General features: G+C 48.5%; 1 protein-coding gene and 1 pseudogene across 1 annotated transcript; both read right to left on the reverse strand.

Annotated features, from left to right (window-relative positions):
- Positions 1-4,697: 4,697 nt before the first annotated feature.
- On the reverse strand, positions 4,698-14,151 carry LOC123152357 (RHOMBOID-like protein 2). The gene is made up of 5 exons (XM_044571925.1): positions 13,668-14,151; positions 6,836-6,999; positions 5,613-5,779; positions 5,202-5,449; positions 4,698-5,077 (listed from the first exon to the last, which is right to left on the reverse strand). Exons 1-5 carry the CDS (start codon positions 13,946-13,948, stop codon positions 4,966-4,968), a joined length of 972 nt encoding a protein of 323 aa, XP_044427860.1. The 5' UTR covers positions 13,949-14,151; the 3' UTR covers positions 4,698-4,965.
- Positions 14,152-16,418: 2,267 nt separating this feature from the next.
- Positions 16,419-18,164, reverse strand: LOC123150440 (exopolygalacturonase-like; annotated as a pseudogene).
- Between the last annotated feature and the right edge of the window lie 1,611 nt (positions 18,165-19,775).

Consider the following 19,775-nt stretch of genomic DNA (forward strand, 5'->3'; position numbering starts at 1 on the left):
CTTCAAGGGATCTGGCCTTCTTCTCTTCTTGCAATGCAGCTTTTCTTGCTGCTGCAGCTTCCTTCTTTGCTACAGATTCCAAAGCTTTCTTCTCTTGTGCTGCTCGTCTTCTTCTTTGTGAAGACTCTACTTTCCTCCTTGCAATTTCTTGCCTTTTTGCTTCTGCCTCCTCTGCTTTCTTCTCTGCCATCTCATTCATGGCCTCAAGTGTTGCATCTCTCCTGGCTGCCATCTGTCTTTCTTTGTCTCTCTTCATCTTCAGCAACTTCATGGTCAGGTTGCCTTCATTTGTAGCTGTTGTTGTCTGTGCTGCAGTGTGAGAACTAGCTGCATTTGAGATGAATGAGGAATCTGGCAAAATGATTTTAGGTTCTTCTCTAGGAATAGGTTTGGATTGTTGCATCCTATGAAGCATTGTAAATCCAAAGTCCTACACCTGTACAAAACAAACATCACATGAAAACATCAGTACAACAAAAATGACTGGACAAAAGAGGTCAAAATTAAGGGACAAAAGTGGAGAATTTGCCTGAAAAACAACTGGTGCATCTGCTCCATCATCTTGTGTGACAATGATCTCATCATCTTGTGTGACAATGACCTCCTCATGTGTATCATGGCCATCAACATGGGCCTCCTCATGTGTAACTTGGCCATCAACATGTACCTCCTCCTGTGTAAGTTGACCATCCTCTTGTGTGACCTGAACCTCCTCCTGTGTAAGTTGACCATCCTCTTGTGTGACCTGAACCTCCTCCTGTGTACCTTGGCCATCATCTTGTTGTGCCAAAACAATTTCATCATCTGACACATCATCAGGAATGGCCCTTGGACCCCTTCTTGTTGTTCTCTCTGCTAGATTTAGCAAAATGCCAGCCTTTTTGAGATTACATCCTTTGATGTTGTGGCCTGTTTCATGGCAGTATGAACATGTTATTGTGATTCCATGTCTGCTCATCACCTTGGTTCCATCTTTCTTTTCAATCTCATAAGGCTGCTTTCTCCTACTTTTGTTTGAAGGCCTTCCTACTTTTTTTTCAAAGACAGGTGGCTTGATTTCACAGCCATTCATCTTCTGCCACTCACTCCTATCTCTGCAAGGCTTGATAATGGGTTTGTATGCTAGCTTGAATGCTTCTATACTGTAGCAGGAGTGCACCAAACTCTCAGGATCAATCCTCTCATGTCTGCAGCATGCAATTGCATGGTGACATGGAACTCCACTAAGATCCCGCCTTTTGCATGTACAGCTTTCTTCCTTCAGGTCAACAATGTATGTCATGTTCCTGTTGTCAACCTGAAAGATGCCATCACCAGCCCCTGAAACCATGCATGTAGCTGACAGCTCTATATTCTTCTCAATTCTTTTCCTAATTTTTGAGCATATTGAGCCAGGCCAGGTCTCTGCCTCTTTTCTTTTGTTGTAGAACCTGACCATGAGCTGTGTTTTGATCTTGTCAATCATTGATCTGAGATGCATCTCCCTAGTCTCAAGAATATATCTGTTGAAAACCTCACAGTTGTTGTTCAGAAGGATATCACACTTGACCAATTCTCTTTGGAAGCCCCTAACCCAAGTGTTGGGTGGTAGTTGCTCAAGCCACTTGTATGCTTCTAGGCTTATGACCTTCATTTCCTCCATGCTTGCAGCCCACAGTTCTGGTGTTGTGCTCCTTGCACACTTCCATAGCTGGTTTTTAAGAACATCTCCTTTGTGTGTTTGCTGAAAATTCTGCCATATATGCCTAACACAGTGTCTGTGCTCTGCATCAGGAAAGTGCTGCCTCACTCCCTTGATCAGGCCCTTTTGCTTGTCTGACACTATAATCCATGGGTTTGTGTTTACAATTCCCAAGTCACTCTTCAGATTTGACAGAAACCATTTCCATGTGTCAGTGTTCTCTACCTCAACAACTGCAAAAGCTAGAGGGTAAATGCAGTCATTAGGATCCATGCCAACAGCACACAGCATAACACCTCCATACTTTGTCTTCAGGTGGCATCCATCCAAACAAATGACAGGCCTACAAGCTTGCATGAAACCCCTTTTGCAGGCATCCAGAGAGAAATAACAACTTGCAAATATGCCATTACTGACACCCACATAGAAAGAACTCCCTGGGTTTGATCTTCTGAATTCTTGTGCATAATCCCACATGTTGTTGTACTACTCCAACTCATCTCCTTCAATAACTTTCTTCACTAACCTCTTAGCCCTTCTAAGCTTGCTTCTTGTTGCTGTCATGTTCCAATCTTTCTGAACCACCCTTGCAAAAAATTTCATGTTCATGTTTTCATCTGCTCTGAAAGAATCAAGATATTTTCTAGCCATAAAAGGAGCAGTGAATGACTTAACACACCATTTCTTTATGCATGTATGCTTTGGGTTGTATTTCTTGATCATGAAGCAGTTGATTCTCCCATCAAATGATGCAGACAAGGTCCAAGGGCATCCATCTTCACAAATGGCATTTAGTCTTTTCCTATCATTTCTAGGGCACCTAATGTCAACTCTCTCCTGACAGCTGTACTCTTTGATAGCTTTCCTAAGGAACTCAACAGATCCAAAGGTCTGGCCAACTTGAAACTGTGGTTTAGTCAGGTCTTCCTCTCTAAAACTTTTGAAATTCAGCTTCACCTTATCTTCATCAGAGGATGGCAGACAAATATCCACATCTTCAGTAGGATCATCAACTTCTTCTTGGACTGCTGGTCCTTTGCCCTTCTCACAATCAACATGTTTGTCAAACAAGTCATCATCATCCTGCAGATCAATGTCTGAATCAACAATTTGTGGAATATAATCTTCATCTGAATCCTGCACTACTGTGTCTGTTGCATCCATGTTCAAAAACCTACAGCATTTCCTTGCCCTAAACCCAAACTGAGATGAAAGATAAGTAGTTCCAGGCTGGGGTGGACTTGGTATGAAATCATCTTCTTCTGACTCTGCTCCACTTTCTGACTCTGCTTCATCTTGCTCATGCTCTTGATCATGCTGAGCCAGCTCATGTTCCACTAGAGTGAGCTGATCCTGCTCCTCTTGCAACTGCTGTGTCTGCTCTGCTTGCTGCTGGTGGGCATTCTCCTTCTTTGGCCTAATGCCACTGAACCTGACAATTGGTGGATCCTCATCATCAGAGTGGACTTGAACAACAGAAATATATGATCTCATGCTCTCATCATGATCAAGAAATATCTGTTGGAAGTGGTTGCCATTTAGAACACAATCCTTCATGTTTTCTGTCATAGTGTTGTCCCCTATCTTGATCTCTCTTAATCCATTCTTATACACTGTCAATCCAGGAACACACCAATAAGCCCTGATCCTGCCCTCAAATTCATATCCAATTTCCTCCACTAGACTGGCAACAACATTAGGTGTCCAATTATCTATGTCACAGTAATCATACCAAATGGAGTGACCTTTGTGATAACCCCTATGCTTGCCAGCACACAGAAAGTAGCCACCATGTATGACCTCAACAGAGAAGTGGTTGCTTAAGTGACCCGCAAAACAATCAAGTTGAAAAAGTTCAGGCATTTCAGACTACAGAGAGATTCAGACATTTCAGACTACAGTTCAAAGATTCGGACTTTTTTACCTTTTCAGAAACAGAGATTCATGGCTCCAATTAACAAATGTATGATCTTACAGGTCGAAAAGCAACCATCTTTGGTCAATCTGACACAATGTAATTGCAAATTACAACAATTTTTGGTCCAATTAACACTCTGACACTAAGAGCAAACTTTACTGCTTAAACCCTAGACCCCTAGACCGATGAAAAATTGGGGGGAGAAAGAACCATAACCACTCCAGATCTCTGCAAACATGGCCAAACCCTAGCTCCTACTGCAAACCCCCCATGAAGCAGCCCTATTTTTGGCCTGTCAGAAAGATCTTCACAAACTGTTAAAACCCTACCACCCCACACCCAATCCGTCAGAGAGTAGAATGAACGGCCAAACCCTAACCCTACACGCAATTGATGCGGCTAAGAACTCTTTACGGGAGCTAAATTGCACAGATCGAGCAAAGGAGCTGCTGGCGACGGCGACGTACCGTACAGGGGCGGCGAGGCATCATCACGGCGACACGAAGGAGCAAGAGGCACGTCGCGCAGGCCCCTCCCGAACGGCGCGGACGGCGGCGGCTCAGCGTCCGACGACGTGCTCATGGAGCCGTCGTCGACGCTAACGACGTCCGACCTCGGCAGCGACGATGAGTAGAGAGGGTGCGGGAGCAAAGAGGAGAGAGCGACCCGGTGCGGGAGCAGAGAGGTTGCGGGAGGGAGGAGAGAGCGACCCGGTGCGGGCCGTTTAATGACCAGGTGGGGTGCGGTCCGACCTGGTGCGCGCATATTTGCAAAAAAAACCTCCAGCCATCTAGTATTAACGCCCCCCCCCCCCCCCCCCCGACAGGTGCTGCACAAGTGGCAGTCAAAGCACAACTGGCAACGGCTGACTCGGCCAAGTCAGCAAATACGTAGCTCCAATCATATATACGGACCAAAGTGAACCCCCTGCGCAAGTAGATGGACTATATTTTGAGTATTTTGAAGTAATGGTACTTAAGTGTCAGCCATCTCAAGTTTTGTGACCTATGGGGAATTTTTCTCTATGTGAAACCACGATAGATCCGTTGCTCACATGATGGACTGCAGACACATCACACGTGTGACGTGTCCTTTCCCTTGATGAATTGCTTGCGAGGATTTTTTTTAACAAAAAAATTCAGCATATACCATGACAAAAATCTGGAGGTACGGTCGGCGCAGAATCATGCCGAGGCCAACAGGCACGAAGTAAAATTACATCGTCACGCAAGATAAAGGAGGGATTCAGCTCTGCGAGGCACAAGCCTCTGATGTTGGTATCTGTATAAACACACAAGCATAAAAATGGTTCTCCGGGAGTTGATGCATTTCGGAGAAACGCCGAACGGGGGGAACCGAACCATGTCTAAGTGCTGCACTTCCACCTGGACGAGGGCACGCAGTTGAGGTACCGGCACCAGTGGCAGCCGTCGTTGCCGTTCTTTCCCTTGAAGAGCATCGCCATGCCGACCACATACCTGCACCACAAGTCACCTCCGTCAGGTTTCAACTAGTAGTAAAGTCTTGCTACAACAAAGTGAACATCTGGACTACACCTTCCTAGTAGTTTGTCATGTCTTGGGATAGAGTGGAGAGACTTACCCAACCAGCAGCAAGAGCAGTGCCGCGCCCCACAGAACATACTGGTACGTCTTGTACTTTGGGGGTTGATCGGTCTGGGGCAGCTCATGCCGTTCCATCCAACCAAATTGAGGCCTTGCCAGCAGCACAAACCCGAAAAGGAACCCGGATACGAACCCACCAATATGCGCAAAATTATCAGCATGCGGTAGTATCCCGATCGCCAGATTGATTGCAATTATGAACAGAAGAGTTGTGATGGCTGCTGCCTGCAAGAGAAAACCAGCTCAAACTTGCATCGAAGCAGTGCAACAAAGTACTCCCTCCATATCAATATATAAGACGGTTTTTTGTGACACTATGACAGCGTCAAGAAACGTCTTATATTTTGATACGGAGGGAGTATTATACTAGTATCTCTATTCTGCTGACCTTGTTGGAATAAATGGTCCAGTTCATAATAAGCTCAGAGAGCATACAGCCAAGTAGACCAAACAAAGCTCCAGAGGCACCGACAGATATGTAGTGATTACGTAAGAACAGTGCAGATAGCACACTTCCACCAAAGCCAGATAGCAGGTAGATGATCCCAATGCGGACTTGCAAGTGCGAAAACTGAAGTCAGTGCACAGGAATTTACTCCGTGGTAACACAAAGGTAAATACAACCTATGCGCAAATCCACATTAATGAAACACGTCGACATAAGGAAAAGAAACAATTCTAAAAAGATCATTGACCCTTTGTAGACATGATCGCTGTTCATTGTTTTCAAATAAAGACCAGGAAGCCAAATCTTTATCAGATTTGTGAAACCAATGGCCTTTGTGCAGTAATGCTGGGAAATTTACATGTATATATATATATCAAAGGAAATTTGGTCCCCAGGCCTTAGAACCAGATCTCTGTAAATATCTCCACAACTCCTTTCCTTCTGAAAATATTTATCAAAGGAACTCCCAGGCGCTGGGCAAGACTACTGGAGCAAATTGCAACCAACGTCAATGCTTGGAGCAGCTGGTCACCATGTATACCAAGATTGACGGCAGGATGAGGTGGCAGGGCATATATGTTTAGAGGCGTTTTGCTTAGCATAGTTTCAGGACAGCATGTTGTGTAGTAACGTGTTTGATGGGCATGAAAAGCCCCAAAGTAGTCTGCAAGGCTAATATGATGTTGTTGATCACTTTTGGGTGGTTTGTTTCGTATCAATACAAATCGAGGAAACCCCTTCTATAAAAATAATTTAGCAACTACTCCCTCTGTAAAGAAATATAAGAGCCTTTAGATATAAACATTGGGTGCTGCTCATGGTGCATCTGATGCTCCCTCACCTTTGTAGAGTTTGACTAACTTTATATTAAAAAATATAAACATTCACAATATGAAATCAATATTATCAGATGCACCATGAAACATATGTTCATACTATATAGTTTTAGTATTGTAGATATTCATATTTTTAAATATAAATTTGGTCAAACTTTATCCAGTTTGACTTTGACCAAATTTTATATGCAGAGTAAAAAGAAATGGAGGGAGTATAAGACTAGTGTTAGAAGCAGATGACAGTCAACCAAGGTATCTCAATTAAGAAAGATTGACATGCGGCGAAAATGTAAAAATGGACCAATTCAGTACTTCAGTGAAGCTTACCAAAGCCAAATTGCTGTTCAAGGCGGATTCCTATGAATAGCAAGCTCATCATGTTGACAATCAAGTGAATTAGGCCAGCATGGAGCCAGATACAGCTGAATAGGCGCCACCATTGGTGTTGATGAACAACTTTGGCCCAGTCAAGAGCTCCCATCTTCTCCAAACTGCAATATGGGGTATGCACTTCTTTAGGACATTGAGTCCCTTTATTTCCAACATTTTCAAGATGAACAAAACTATACCATGCCAATCCTAACCAATGTATCCCTGATTCCGGATGCCATGCTATCTATCAATTAGTATAATATATTAAAAGCACAATACAACAGAAAAAAGAAATATTTCTGAAATTCTCACCAAAAAGAAAATCATCCATCCATTTATCCAATAGAATAATGTAACATAACCAGATCTTCATAATTGCACTCAGATTATGTGGACTTGCACTTTTTAAACATGGTGGCACATACAAAATTACAGCTTGATGGACCATGGGCCTTTTATCATTGTCCAGGACGTGAAGAATTATGTGTGCAAGCAATTTGTGTGTGCCTGAAATCATGTACTCACGGAAAAAAATGAAAACGCTGTGCATACCCTAAACAAAACTAAAAGCAGTGCGCATATCTAAACGGAATTCAAAAAGCGTGCGCTTTTTGGAATTTGATAGGATGTCAGGTTAGACAAAGGAAGGAAGAAAAGAAACTAGAGATATGCGCACTGCTTTTAGTTTTGTGGGGCGGGGCAAGTAGCCCATGGGACGGCACCACCCTCTTCAGTGCCTATGAACTCTCTGAGATTTGGATCTTTTGAGCCTGCTTCTGCGCCCCCGAGACTTTGGACTGACCGGATAAAGTCTGACGATGTTTTTGAGCACACGTCACCTACCTTAGATTTTGAGGATGCTGAGAGTCCCATTCTCGGGGGCTCGCCGACCTCGGTCAGGGGAGAGGAGGAGTCTAGGCAGGTGGCCACTCCCTTTCCTGCTCAGCGCATTGCTTCTCCTGAGGACGCGGTTTCGGTGGTGGAGGTCTTACCTTCGGGAGGGGGTCCGGGGCAGGTGGCCCCGGCACCCTCTTCTCCTCTCGCGTTGCCAGAGCTGCAGGTGGCGGCTCCGCCTTCTGGAGGGGGCTCGGGGCAGGTGGCCTCAGCGCCCTCTTCCCCTGGGGCGCCTAGGGTGGCCGCTCCTCTTGTGGCGCCGGCGAGCCCCTCTTGCCAGAGGGCCGGGATGGGTGGGGAGTATGGGCAGGCGGCCCATGCATTCCCCTCCCCCGGTTCGTCTCCGACTCTTTGCCGCGGTGCGCGGTCGACGTCGGCGGCGCCGTGGAGCTCCCCGCCGCCGCTTTCAAGCGTTCCTGCTGTTTCGTCGACGGAGGCCGACCGGCTGCGTGTTAGGGGTGAGGCAAGAGGCCCCACCCCGAGCAGGGTCACTCGGGAGAGGTTATTGCGTTTGGAGGGATTCCGGATCCGGTCTCTGTGGGGCGACGGTTGAGCTGCCGTCTCCAAGATCATCCGGAGGTTGATGACATACAGCAGCGGTGCGCCATGAGGGCGGCCAAGCTTCGTGACGTTGAGGTCACTACTGGTATGTCGGTTAATACCTCTAATTCCATTTTGCATTTTTCTAATGAGGAGATTATTAATAATGCAAACCAATTAGGAGTTTCACTAGGTAGTAATGATAGTGAAATTTCAAATTCCGTTAATGATATCCTGGATTTAGAGGCGGAGCGGGCTTTGAAGATGATTCGGAACTTAGCAGCGGTTAAACCCATGAATGACTCCGACATTGATGCTTTGGGGGTCAGGGTGCTCGATAATTTTTGTGCGGATCTTCTACCACCCCTCGCTGAGTCTGAGGGGGAGGATGACACCTCTGAGGCTGTCGTGGTTAGGTCCACTGAGCCTGGTTATGAGGACCGGCTGGAGGGTCAGAACAAGCCTAAACGCAAGTGGAAGCGGAAGATTTACCCGGTTTCAGCAGTGCGTAGGAGTGCTAGGATCCGTACTGCTAAAAAATTTCATGATGAAATATGAAAGGAATCTTTTGGAATAGCAGAGGTCTGAAAGACTTGGCTAAAAGAAGGTTTCTTGCAGAGGCGTCTATCGAGCATAGGCTAGACTTTATCGCATTGTCGGAAACTGGTAGAGATAATTTTTTGCCACAGTTTCTCAATACTTTATCGAGAGGTATTGATTTTGATTCGCATTGTCTGCCGCCGAGAGGAAGATCGGGTGGGATCTTACTCAGAGTTAGATGCGATTCGCTCGAAGTCCGAAGTGTGGTGATGGGAGACTTTGCAGTTAATTTTCGGGTGCGGTCGAAGGCCGATGGGTTTAATTGGGCTCTGGTGGCGGTATATGGTGCCGCACAGCCCGAACTCAAACCTGAGTTCTTGGCTGATCTGGTTCGGATTTGCGGTTCTGAGCAGCTTCCAATCCTGGTGGGGGTGATTTCAATATTATTAGAAGGCGTGAGGAGAAGAACAATGATAATTTCGAAGGGAGATGGTCGTTTATGTTTAATACCATCATTGAAAGCTTGGATCTGCGAGAGATAGAGCTTTCGGGAAGAAAATTCACCTGGGCTAACACATTGCCAAATCCAACGTTTGAAAAGCTGGATCGAGTACTAGCTAGCGTCGAATGGGAACAGAAGTTTCCCTTTGTAACAGTTCAGGCACTTTCCCGTGGTATTTCTGACCACACGCCTTTATTTGTAGACACCGGTGAGGCTACCCATTTGGGAAACAAAAAGTCGTTTTTGTTCGAGCTAGCTTGGTTTGAATGAGACGGCTTCTTTGATCTCGTAGCCAGGGAATGGGCTAAGGATGCTGGAGGCAGGACTGCGCTTGAGCGTTGGCAGAATAAGATCAGGCACTTGAGAAGTTTCCTACGTGGGTGGGCTAAGCATATTAGTGGGATTTACAAGGTCAAAAAGAAAAGGCTCCTTACCCTTATTCAGTCCCTAGATGTAAAAGCCGAATCCACGGTTCTGCTGGCCTCGGAGCTTCATGCCAAGCTTGACGCGGAGATGAGATTGAAAGAGCTTCTTCGTGAAGAGGAATTAAAGTGGGTGCTGCGGGCCAAGGTCCGACGAGTTGTCCAAGGGGACGCGAACACTCAATTCTTTCACATGATCGCCAATGGCAAACACAGAAAGAAGAGGATCTTTCAGCTTGAACAAGATGAAGGAACGATTTTAGGACAGGAGAACCTAAAATTATACATAACCGAGTATTACAAGCAGCTGTTTGGGCCTCCAGAGGATAACTGTGTTTCTCTGGATGAGTCTAGGATTGAGGATGTTCCTCAACTTACTGCTGTTGAGAATGATATTTTGGCTGCTCCTTTTTCCGAGAAAGAGGTGTTTGAGGCCATCTCGCAGATGAAAAATAATAAGGCTCCCGGTCTGGATGGATTTCCAGCGAAGTTCTATAAAAAGTGTTGGCATATTATTAAGTGGGATTTGTTGCCGTTGTTCCATGATTTATTCTCTGGACAGCTTCAGCTATTTCAACTGAATTTTGGAATGATAACCCTGCTTCCTAAGAAAACAGAGGTTGTGAGAATTGAGCAATTCAGGCCCATCTGTCTTCTTAATGTTAGTTTCAAAATCTTTACCAAGGTCGGGACTAATAGGCTCACGCAGATTGCGCATTCTGTGGTGCAGCATTCCCAAACTACTTTCATGCCGGACAGAAACATCCTAGAAGGGGTTGTGGTCCTTCATGGAACGCTCCACGAGTTGTTTTCAAGGTGGATTTCGAGAAAGCGTACGATAAAGTCAAATGGCCTTTCCTTCAACAGGCCTTACGCATGAAGGGTTTTGATGAAGCCTGGCGACGCCAGGTAGAATCTTTCACGCAAAAAGGGAGTGTTGGAATTAAAGTGAATGATGACATAGGTCATTATTTCTAGACACACAAGGGCCCGAGACAAGGTGATCCAATGTCTCCTATTTTGTTCAACATTGTGGTTGATATGTTGGCAATTTTGATAGGTAGGGCAAAGGAGGCTGGTCAGGTGGGTGGCTTGGTGCCTCATCTAGTTGATGGAGGTGTGTCTATCCTACAGTACGCTGATGATACGATCATCTTTATGGAGCACGACTTGGCAAAAGCGAGAAATATGAAGCTGGTGTTATGCTTATTTGAACAATTGACCGGGTTGAAGATTAACTTTCATAAAAGCGAGTTGTTCTGTTTTGGCAGAGCGATGAACTAAAAAGAAAATACAGACTCGCCAAATGGGATATCATCTGTGACCAAAGGACCAGGGGGGCCTTGGCATTGGGAATCTTGAAGTCAAAAACAAATGTCTTCTCAGTAAGTGGTTGTATAAGTTATCAGTTGAGACTGATGCCACGTGGGCGCAGATTCTCCGAAGTAAGTATCTGCAGTCCAAAACTTTGTCCCAGGTGACAGTGAGACCGACGGACTCGCCTTTTTGGAAGGGGCTCATGAGAGTCAAAGCAGCCTTCTTCAATAGGGCAAAGTTTATAATCGGTAATGGCACTACCACACGTTTCTGGGAGGATACTTGGCTTGGAGAGACGCCGCTGGCGCTTCAGTATTCGTCCTTATATAGTATTGTTCAACGACGTGATGCTTATGTTGCAACGATACTGCAGTCCATCCCCCTTAATATTCATTTTAGGAGGACGCTTGTTGGCAACCGATGGGAAGCGTGGCTTCATTTAGTGAGTAGACTTATGGAGGTTCAGCTATCTCAACAGCCCGATCAGTTGTGCTGGAAGCTTACTAGGTCTGGAGAGTTCACAGTTAAATCGATGTATATGGATATCATCAACTCTAGCGCCATTCCTAGTTCCGAATATGTTTGGAAAGTCAAAGTTCCTTTGAAAATTAAAGTGTTTATGTGGTTTGTACATAAACAAGTCATATTAACAAAGGATAACTTGGTAAAGCGCAACTGGACAGGATCTACTAGGTGTAGTTTCTGTGATCGGGATGAAACTATCAAACACCTTTTTTTTGATTGCCCGTTGGCCAAAGTTTTGTGGTAGACGGTGCACATTGCCTTTAACATTACTCCTCCAAATTCTGTCAGTACGTTATTCGGAACGTGGCTTGTTGGGATAGAGTCCGAAACAGCTAGACACATTCGTGTAGGAGTATGTGCTTTATTGTGGGCAATTTGGAACTGCAGAAATGATTTGGCTTTTAACAGAACAACAAATATTCATTTTTTGCAGATTATATTCCGAGCCACTGCGTTGATCCGTATGTGGTCGTTACTCACTCCGATGTAGGCCAGGGAGCGTTTGGTTACTGGATCTGTCCGGTGGGAGATGGTAGCACGGGATATCTTCAACCGGTTTGGATGGCGGTCATGTAATAGGATAGGGGATTAGTTTTCCTATCTTTGTTATGCTAGCCGGTTGAGGCCTATTGGCTTTTGTGTTTTTGGCGTTGTGGCTCTTTGTGAGCTTGCCGTTACTTTTGTTTCAGACTATAAGACCTTGTTGAACCTATTTGCTTATTTATAAAGGTGGCCGTATGCATCGTTCTGGTGCAGAGGCCGGGGAGTCCCCCCTTTTCGAAAAAAAACAATCGGTGTACTGATTAAATTCACACATAAACAATACTTCTGATCACGGTCTAATGTTGTTATAAGTAGCATATTAGTGCATACTTATGCAAGTTCAAAACATTAAAGATGATTAAAGACGTTTACTAGTTTGCGCAGGACACCATGATATTTGTATATATAATGAAATCACATTACAACAGAAAAAGATAGATATGCCAGCTGATCTGATGTTCATGTAAGTAACATAACATATGTGTATAGCAGGCCACATGTGATAGAATTAATAAAGTACAACGGATAAAACAACATTTTTTTGTTCCGGTCCAATGAGAGAAGAGAAGAAGTCCACGCCTAACACTATCTTAGATTGCAGAGGCAATATAATTATGAAAGTCAATGTGGTCAACATAGATATTGCAGTGTACCTACCATAGATATGATTATTTTGAGGGATATAGCTATGATTTTAATTTGCCAGTAAGTGGCGTATCCACGAGAAAACGAATGCTAGATAATAAAAGATACCTTGCTAACTCTCTGTACCATATAATTTGAAGTACTAGTTAAATCAGCTACTGTTTTCCGTCAAACAAATAAGCAAAAGATACTCAAACAAATAAGCAAAAGATACTCCCTCTGTCCGGGTTTATTAGGCCTAAAGACAATTTCTCTTATATCAAGACACATAGTAATTTGCTCACATTAATTCTTTCATTCCACTTCCAATGCACTCTCTCACATGCATGCAGCCAATGAAAAAGCACACATGAGGTGTATTAATTTCCCGGCCATGACACCAACAACAATAGTTTTCAATGCAGCCAATGAAATGGTTACATACATGCACCTTTTCAAAGCGAGGCATTATAAAAAGGGACATGCTTGTAATGCTGAGAGGCCTAATAAACCCAGACGGAGAGAGTACCTTTGTAAAATCGAATTGTTGCAGGTATATTTTGCATTGCTCCACAACTAAATCACCTACTGTTTACCAGTAGTAATGCAGATCTAATTAGTCAATATTGCCCAATCTCCCCCATTTCCAGACTAGCAACTAAAAATTGCGACGAGTGCACCTCTAACTTTGACTAGCGGTGACACAGATATCCAGCCAAACTGCAATCCCCCCATTTTCATTTCGCTTCAAATCCCACAGTAAACACAGCAGAAACCCCCAACTTGTGCTGCAAGTACTCCACTGACAAGATCCCCCACTTTTGATTTCGAAATTAAACTGTAATATTAATCATGAGGTGAGTGTGAGTGTGAGACTTACGTGGCCGAAGAGGGGCCGAGGAGCGGGTTCTCGCGCAGCGGCTGGAAGGAGAACTGGCGGAGGAAGCCGGCGACGCAGCGCGCGTCGCCGCCGAGGGGGCTCCCGTGGCGGGGGCAGTCGTTGAGGTACATCTCGACGGCGAAGACCGAGACGCAGGCGCCGAGCACGGTGGGCACGAGCCACGGCCACCACTGGCGCTCGTCGTAGCCGGTGCCGTACTGCTGGTACCCCGCGCCCGCCCTGCCCGCCTTCCCCTCGCCGCTGCCGCTGCCGCTCGCCATGGTCCCTAACGCGCGCGCGAAGTCTGGTCTAGCTAGCTAGGGCTGCCCCCCTCGCTGGCGCTCCGTGGCCTGTAGTTATAGCAGCGGCCGCGGGCCGGGGGAGGGGAAGCGGCGACGTACGAGCTGTAGTGTGTGGGAGTGTAGGAGTAGTGGAAGGTGGTTGGCGTCGCGCGCGGCTTGGCTTGGAAGCGAGGAGGGGGGTGATAAATGGTGGAGAGTGAGGTGAGGTGGCCGCCGCGCCGACAGTCAGTGACTCAGTGTGGCCGTGAGACTGGCGTCTGGCGCGTCGGGACCGTGGGCCGTGGCGCGGCGCGGACGTGCCGGCGACAGTCTCGGGTTAAGGATTGGTTAGCTAGCAAGCTACTGTAAACTGGACGGTTATGCAGCTAGTAATGCTTATCCTTGGGAGGCAACATCAGAGAGCTGATCTGAACTGGACGGTACGCAATCTTTCTAATGGAATACGCATCAAAATGTGTGACGTTCGTAATACAGGATGTGCGAGACGGCACGCATCCTCAGCTCACGTTTTGCACATTTGCTCTTGTCAGAACCAGAGCGAGGACAGGAGAGAGAGGTTTTGTGCAACACTTGCTTTCATTGATTACAATGCTTACACGTATATGTAGGTACAGAGCTCAACTAACTCACACAGAGCTCAACTAGGTTGGCTATTTTCTTTAATAAGCAAAATAAACAGCAGAGATTTGACGGGGATGCCGAGCTCCCGCTACTTGATCCAGAAAAAGCCGCTCCTTCCCTTTGGATTCTATAGCTTTATTTACAGGCTTAGAGCAGCTTTAATGGGGCGACCTATTTTATCCGCGGCCGTTCGTTTGGGTTGACGCGGACAAAAAGGTTGGCCCAACGTGCCGATCCAAATGGCCGTGCGTCCGCTTTCGTCCGCTTGCCGCCCCAATCCCAGTTCATTTTTGAGCCTGATTTGCGTCGGCGCGGACAAAAGACGGACGCGCGCGCTCGCCCATTTTTCTTACCGGGCCCGCTGGTCGGTGGCACACCCTCGCCCGCTTGCTACGTCGCCGACGCCATCGACCATTTTTCAGATAAAAATGGATACATAGATAATTCTAGCGTACACAAATAAAAAGAAAAGAGCACTACTCGTCGATTTCTGACTCCGACTCAGTAATGTCTTCCTCCGATGTCTCAATGTAGGCGTCAGCATACGCCTCGTCTTCAAAGTCCCAACCCGCCGTTTCTCGTAGTTTCAGTTTCAATTGAGCTGCCTGCTTCCGCGAACGCTTGTCCTCCCGATAGGCAGCTCGCTCCCTCCTCCTCGCGTCCCTCTCCGATCTCAATTGCTTGTAGAACTGGCGCTCGTCAACGATGTCCTGCGGGAAGCCTCCGCGCCACACCACCAAGGCTTCCACGTCCTTCTCTACGATGGCGAGGCGACGCTGCCGCCTCCGTTGGACACGACGATCCTCGTCGGTGAAAAGCCGCGGGAGAGGCGCCAGATCCTGCGCCCGCTGGCTCGACACGTTGGGAAAATTCATATTCATATCCCGACGAGGCCTTAGGAGGCGCCACGCCGCCGCGTCATGCGCGCGGGCTGCCTCCTCTGCGGTGTCGAAGGTGCCGAGGACGAGACATTTCTCGCGAAACCAGATCTCGGCGGAGAAGCTGCCGGAGCGGCGCTCGCGGACTCCGCGAAAATCCGAAGCGCCCAGGCGGCGAATCGACATGATGGCGTAGAGGCGGCGAGAGTGGGGCGGCCGACAGAATGTGGAGGGAGCGCCTTCTTTATGGCGAGCGCAGGCCGCGGCACGCGCGCGAACCTTTCCCGCGCGCTGGAGCGCCAAAACCAGCGCGCGCTAGGCCGCTACCCCGCGCGCGAGCCTTTCCCGCGCGCTAGAGCGCCAAAACCAGGGCGACGACATAATGTTAAACACGCGCGGTCATGAAATGGGTCGGCCTGTTGGGCGCACTGCCGACCCAAAACTAAAAAAGGACGGACGGCGGGCGGACGACCGATCCAAACGAACAAAAAAACGAACAAAAACGTCGTCCGTTTGGATCGGCCGTTGGAGTTGCTCTTACAGCCTTCATGACATGATCGACGCGAACGTTGTTAGCGATTGAAAGTGAGCGCGTGTCCTCTGGTGGCCGTTGAGTCGATTCGTGTCCGGGTGGTGGCATATGTGCACCGACGGATTCGGCAGTTCGCGCGTCTTTGTGCTTCCAGCGAGCGCCGTCGATGGCCGATCGACCGGAACCGCGGAACCATGCACATGACTGGTGCAGTGTCGCTACAGCTACAGGCATGCAGCCGGTTCTCCATCGCAATCTCCTCCTGTTGGTCCCCAAGCTTATTTGTCTTTTTTTTAACACACCGAAGCTTTACTTGTCGTGCTGTATCACAAGGAATTCATGGCCGTGATCTTTTCATCAAGTTGGTACTGCTTGATTTCTGAATTCCAACAAAAGAAAGAAACTATACTGCTTGTATGCAAATTTTCAGCTCGAAATTAACCTGATTATTATCATCCTGCAAAAATTCATCTTCAAACTTTAAACCAAAATCAAGCAATTCTCAAGCAAACCCGATAGGTCCTGCATACTACTAACGTGTAGTCCCAAAAAGAAGCGCCCCTACAGCGCTCGACGCCTGCAAGCGTAAAACCGTGTGAACTCTTCTTGTCGATCAGAGAAGAATGGTTTGGTTATTCAGCGTCCGATGGCAGTCCGTGAGCTTCTTGAACCCACAGGCTGGGCGCCTGCGCCTCCAAGGCGGGCGCCCCCCGCACGTTGGCGAACTGCGCGTGGCACGGCTGGTCGCCGCAGCGGAGGTTGATGCCGTCCAGGCGCACCCCGCTGCACGGCTGCTCCTCGCTGCACCGCAGCTGCACCGCCACCTTGCTGCTCGACGTCCCCTGGATCCTCCTGAAGGTCACATCGCTGATCTGCACCCGCGACGGCTTGTCGACGTCGAAGCAACGGCCGTGGGGGCAGTACCGCTGGTCGACGAGGATGGGGTTGGACACGTCGGCCATGATGATGTCCTCGAAGGTGATGTTGGAGGCCCGCCCCGGCGGCGACCCGGGCCACGTCTTGATGCGCAGCCCGTTGGTGGTGCCGCGCACGGTGCAGTTCCGGATCACCAGCCCGCGCACGTCCTCCTCCCCCTCCTTCCTCCCCAGGCTGCCCACGCTGATGCCGTGGCCCGGGCCGCAGATGATGCCGGTGACCACCACGTCCGAGGAGCCGGGGCCGACGGACACGCAGTCGTCGCCCGTGCCGATGACCGAGTCGGCGATGCGGACGTGGCTCGAGCAGCCGACGTGGATGCCGTCCGTGTTCCGGCTGGACGCGGGGGCGTGGATGCGGAGGCCCTCCGCCGTGACGCGGCTGCTGCGGTGGAAGCTCAAGTGGAAGCCCCGGCTATCCACGAACCGCAGGCCCCTCACGGTCGAGTTCGTCACGCCGTCCAGCTCCAGAGTCTGCACAATGGCGGGCAAAATCACCTCACCGTCTCGTTCAGTAAAATGGAAATGACACAAATTTGATCGATTCAGTATTGGCGGCCGGCGTGATCACCGTCGTTTTGGCATTGTTAGTCCGAGCGCCGCCCTGGCCGTCTAGGGTACCGGCGCCGGTGACGAGGAGGTTGCTCAGGGCGCTGAACGTGATCCAGTCATCATCCGTTAGGTGGCATCCACCCGTGCACGGCCGTAGCACGCCGTCGATCACCACGACGGGCGCGCCACCGCTCTTGCACGGGCCCGAGAACTCCACGGCGCCGACGGCGAAGGTGCCCTCGGGGATCAGCAGCGTCGCGTTGCCGGCCGTGGAGCTGCACGCGGCGCGCCATGCCGCCAAGAATGCCTGGAAAGTCAGTGGTGGTGAGTGGTGACACGGGAACACGACACATGGGTTCAGAAACGAACGGAAAACACAGGAAGCAGCGAGTCCAGTCTGCAGCAACGCACTCACGTCTTTGTTGTCTTTTCTGCTCGGCGCCGCTCCGTACTCTGTAACGTCATAAAGGCCGTCGGCGGCGGCCCCAGTGCTCTTGCAGTGAACATGGCGGCCGGCAAGCACCGCGAGCAGGTACAGCATCAAGGGGACCATGAGGACTGTAGCCATGGCTGTTGGGATTGGAAGTTCAGACTTCAGAACCGCCTAGTGTCTGCAGGGATCTTCGTATCTTATATGTACACCGTTACATACATGAGCGTCGATATTCCATGAATTGAAGACTTCATGCAAATATAAACGTAACCTCCTCCAAAATGAAAGATGAGCGCAATTGAGCGCTTTTATTATTGTTTGGTGCTACTTGTAACTCCTCTCCAACGTAAATCTATTCGTTTCTTCTGCAAAATGCTTAGTGGCCAACGAAGGCACCCGAGTATTCAATCCCCTTTGACGAATGTTGAGGCAAGAAAAATAAACGAGGTTAGAGGGGGAAGTTCCCTCCCTTAACATTCGTTGTTAGGTAGGAGGGCAGTTTCGAACTCAGCTGGCTTAATTGGAAATAGGACGCACTTGCCATTGGGCCAGGAAAAGAATTTTATGAGACCAGGTCTCATGTGAGACCCATTCTGATGGATGACATGTGGCATTCACAAATCACAAAGCATCCCCCACCCCGACTTAAAATCAGGGGAGGGAGAGATTAGATGCTTTGTGATTTGTGAATGCCACGTGTCATCTAATCTCTCTCCCCCCTGATTTTAAATCGGGGTGGGGGATGCTTTATGATTTGTGAATGCCACGTATCATCCATCAGGACGGGTCTCACCTACTAACCGTAAGACCTGGTCTCATATAATTTTTTTCCTTGGGACAGCAGGCTAAAAGACCAGTTGGTCCTAGGAGGAACCAGGGCAAAAAAAAAAAGATGAAAGTGAGGCTCGAACCCTTGCTGGCCCGTACACAAGAGAAGATTTTTAGAGAAAAGGCATCAGCCGAGTTTGAGATGGGGCTCGAGACTAGCTTAATTTTGAATTAACAAAGCCATCAACCGGCCAAGAATATAGATCACAAGTAACCGAAAAAAGGAAATACAACATGATAAGATACATAGCCGTCGAAAAGCAGCTAACTAGCCTCAAATGCTACAAGCTAGAGGGTAAATCAGAGAAGCACGCAAGTGAAGACATCGAGGCCCTCCTCCGAGAACGAAGCACGAGGGAACCAGGACCATGCTGGCACAAAGGAGAAGGGGATGACTGGCATCAAGAGAGAATGTGGTCACCAAACAGCTACGGACCCCGACACGACACAACCATCCAACTCCATCTCCGAAGAAGGCCACAACCTCCTCGCCTGGCTCGATAGGCACCGCACCGTCGGAAGATAGAATGTTCCACCTAGAACAGGAATGGTTGCCGCTGGAGGATGGCCACATAGAGACGATCAACGCACTCTCGACGAGCCGCCAAAGCTTCCCTCAAGCAGAATTGCCCATGGCCCGACCGCGGAGGAGGGATAGCATCAAGCTTGGATGAAGAGGACACACCACTTCCGTTGTCAAACGCACCCCAACAGCGCACACCAACCAAACGGCTCCCAAAGGCGACGCCTTCAAGAAAAACAACGCCGAGAGTGCCGCCACCGCCCACCGAGGTTAGAGCTTTCACCCGGGAGGCTAGAGGATGGTGGGTGGAGGGAGGCAAACCTGATAAACGCCTCCAAGGAGGAAGAACGGTGCCCTCGGGCACCGCCGCCGTCACGGCCAGCCATGGCCGGCCATGGAATTCTCCTGGTCTGGCTCCACACCACCATCCCACCCGCAAAACGAGACCAACGATCAAAGAAGAAGACCCCGACCCAGGCCCGAAAGGGTTGGATCGCATCGCGT

The sequence above is a fragment of the Triticum aestivum genome, chromosome 7A, assembly GCF_018294505.1.
Source record: "Triticum aestivum cultivar Chinese Spring chromosome 7A, IWGSC CS RefSeq v2.1, whole genome shotgun sequence".
Lineage (NCBI taxonomy): Eukaryota > Viridiplantae > Streptophyta > Magnoliopsida > Poales > Poaceae > Triticum > Triticum aestivum.

Coding starts and splice junctions, on each gene's coding strand:
- LOC123152357 (XM_044571925.1), bottom strand. CDS start 13,948: ATGGCGAGCGGCAGCGGCAGCGGCGAGGGGAAGGCGGGCAGGGCGGGC. Junction 7,000..13,667: donor CTCGGCCCCTCTTCGGCCAC/GTAAGTCTCACA, acceptor CCCATATTGCAG/TTTGGAGAAGATGGGAGCTC. Junction 5,450..5,612: donor GGACCATTTATTCCAACAAG/GTCAGCAGAATA, acceptor TTTCTCTTGCAG/GCAGCAGCCATCACAACTCT.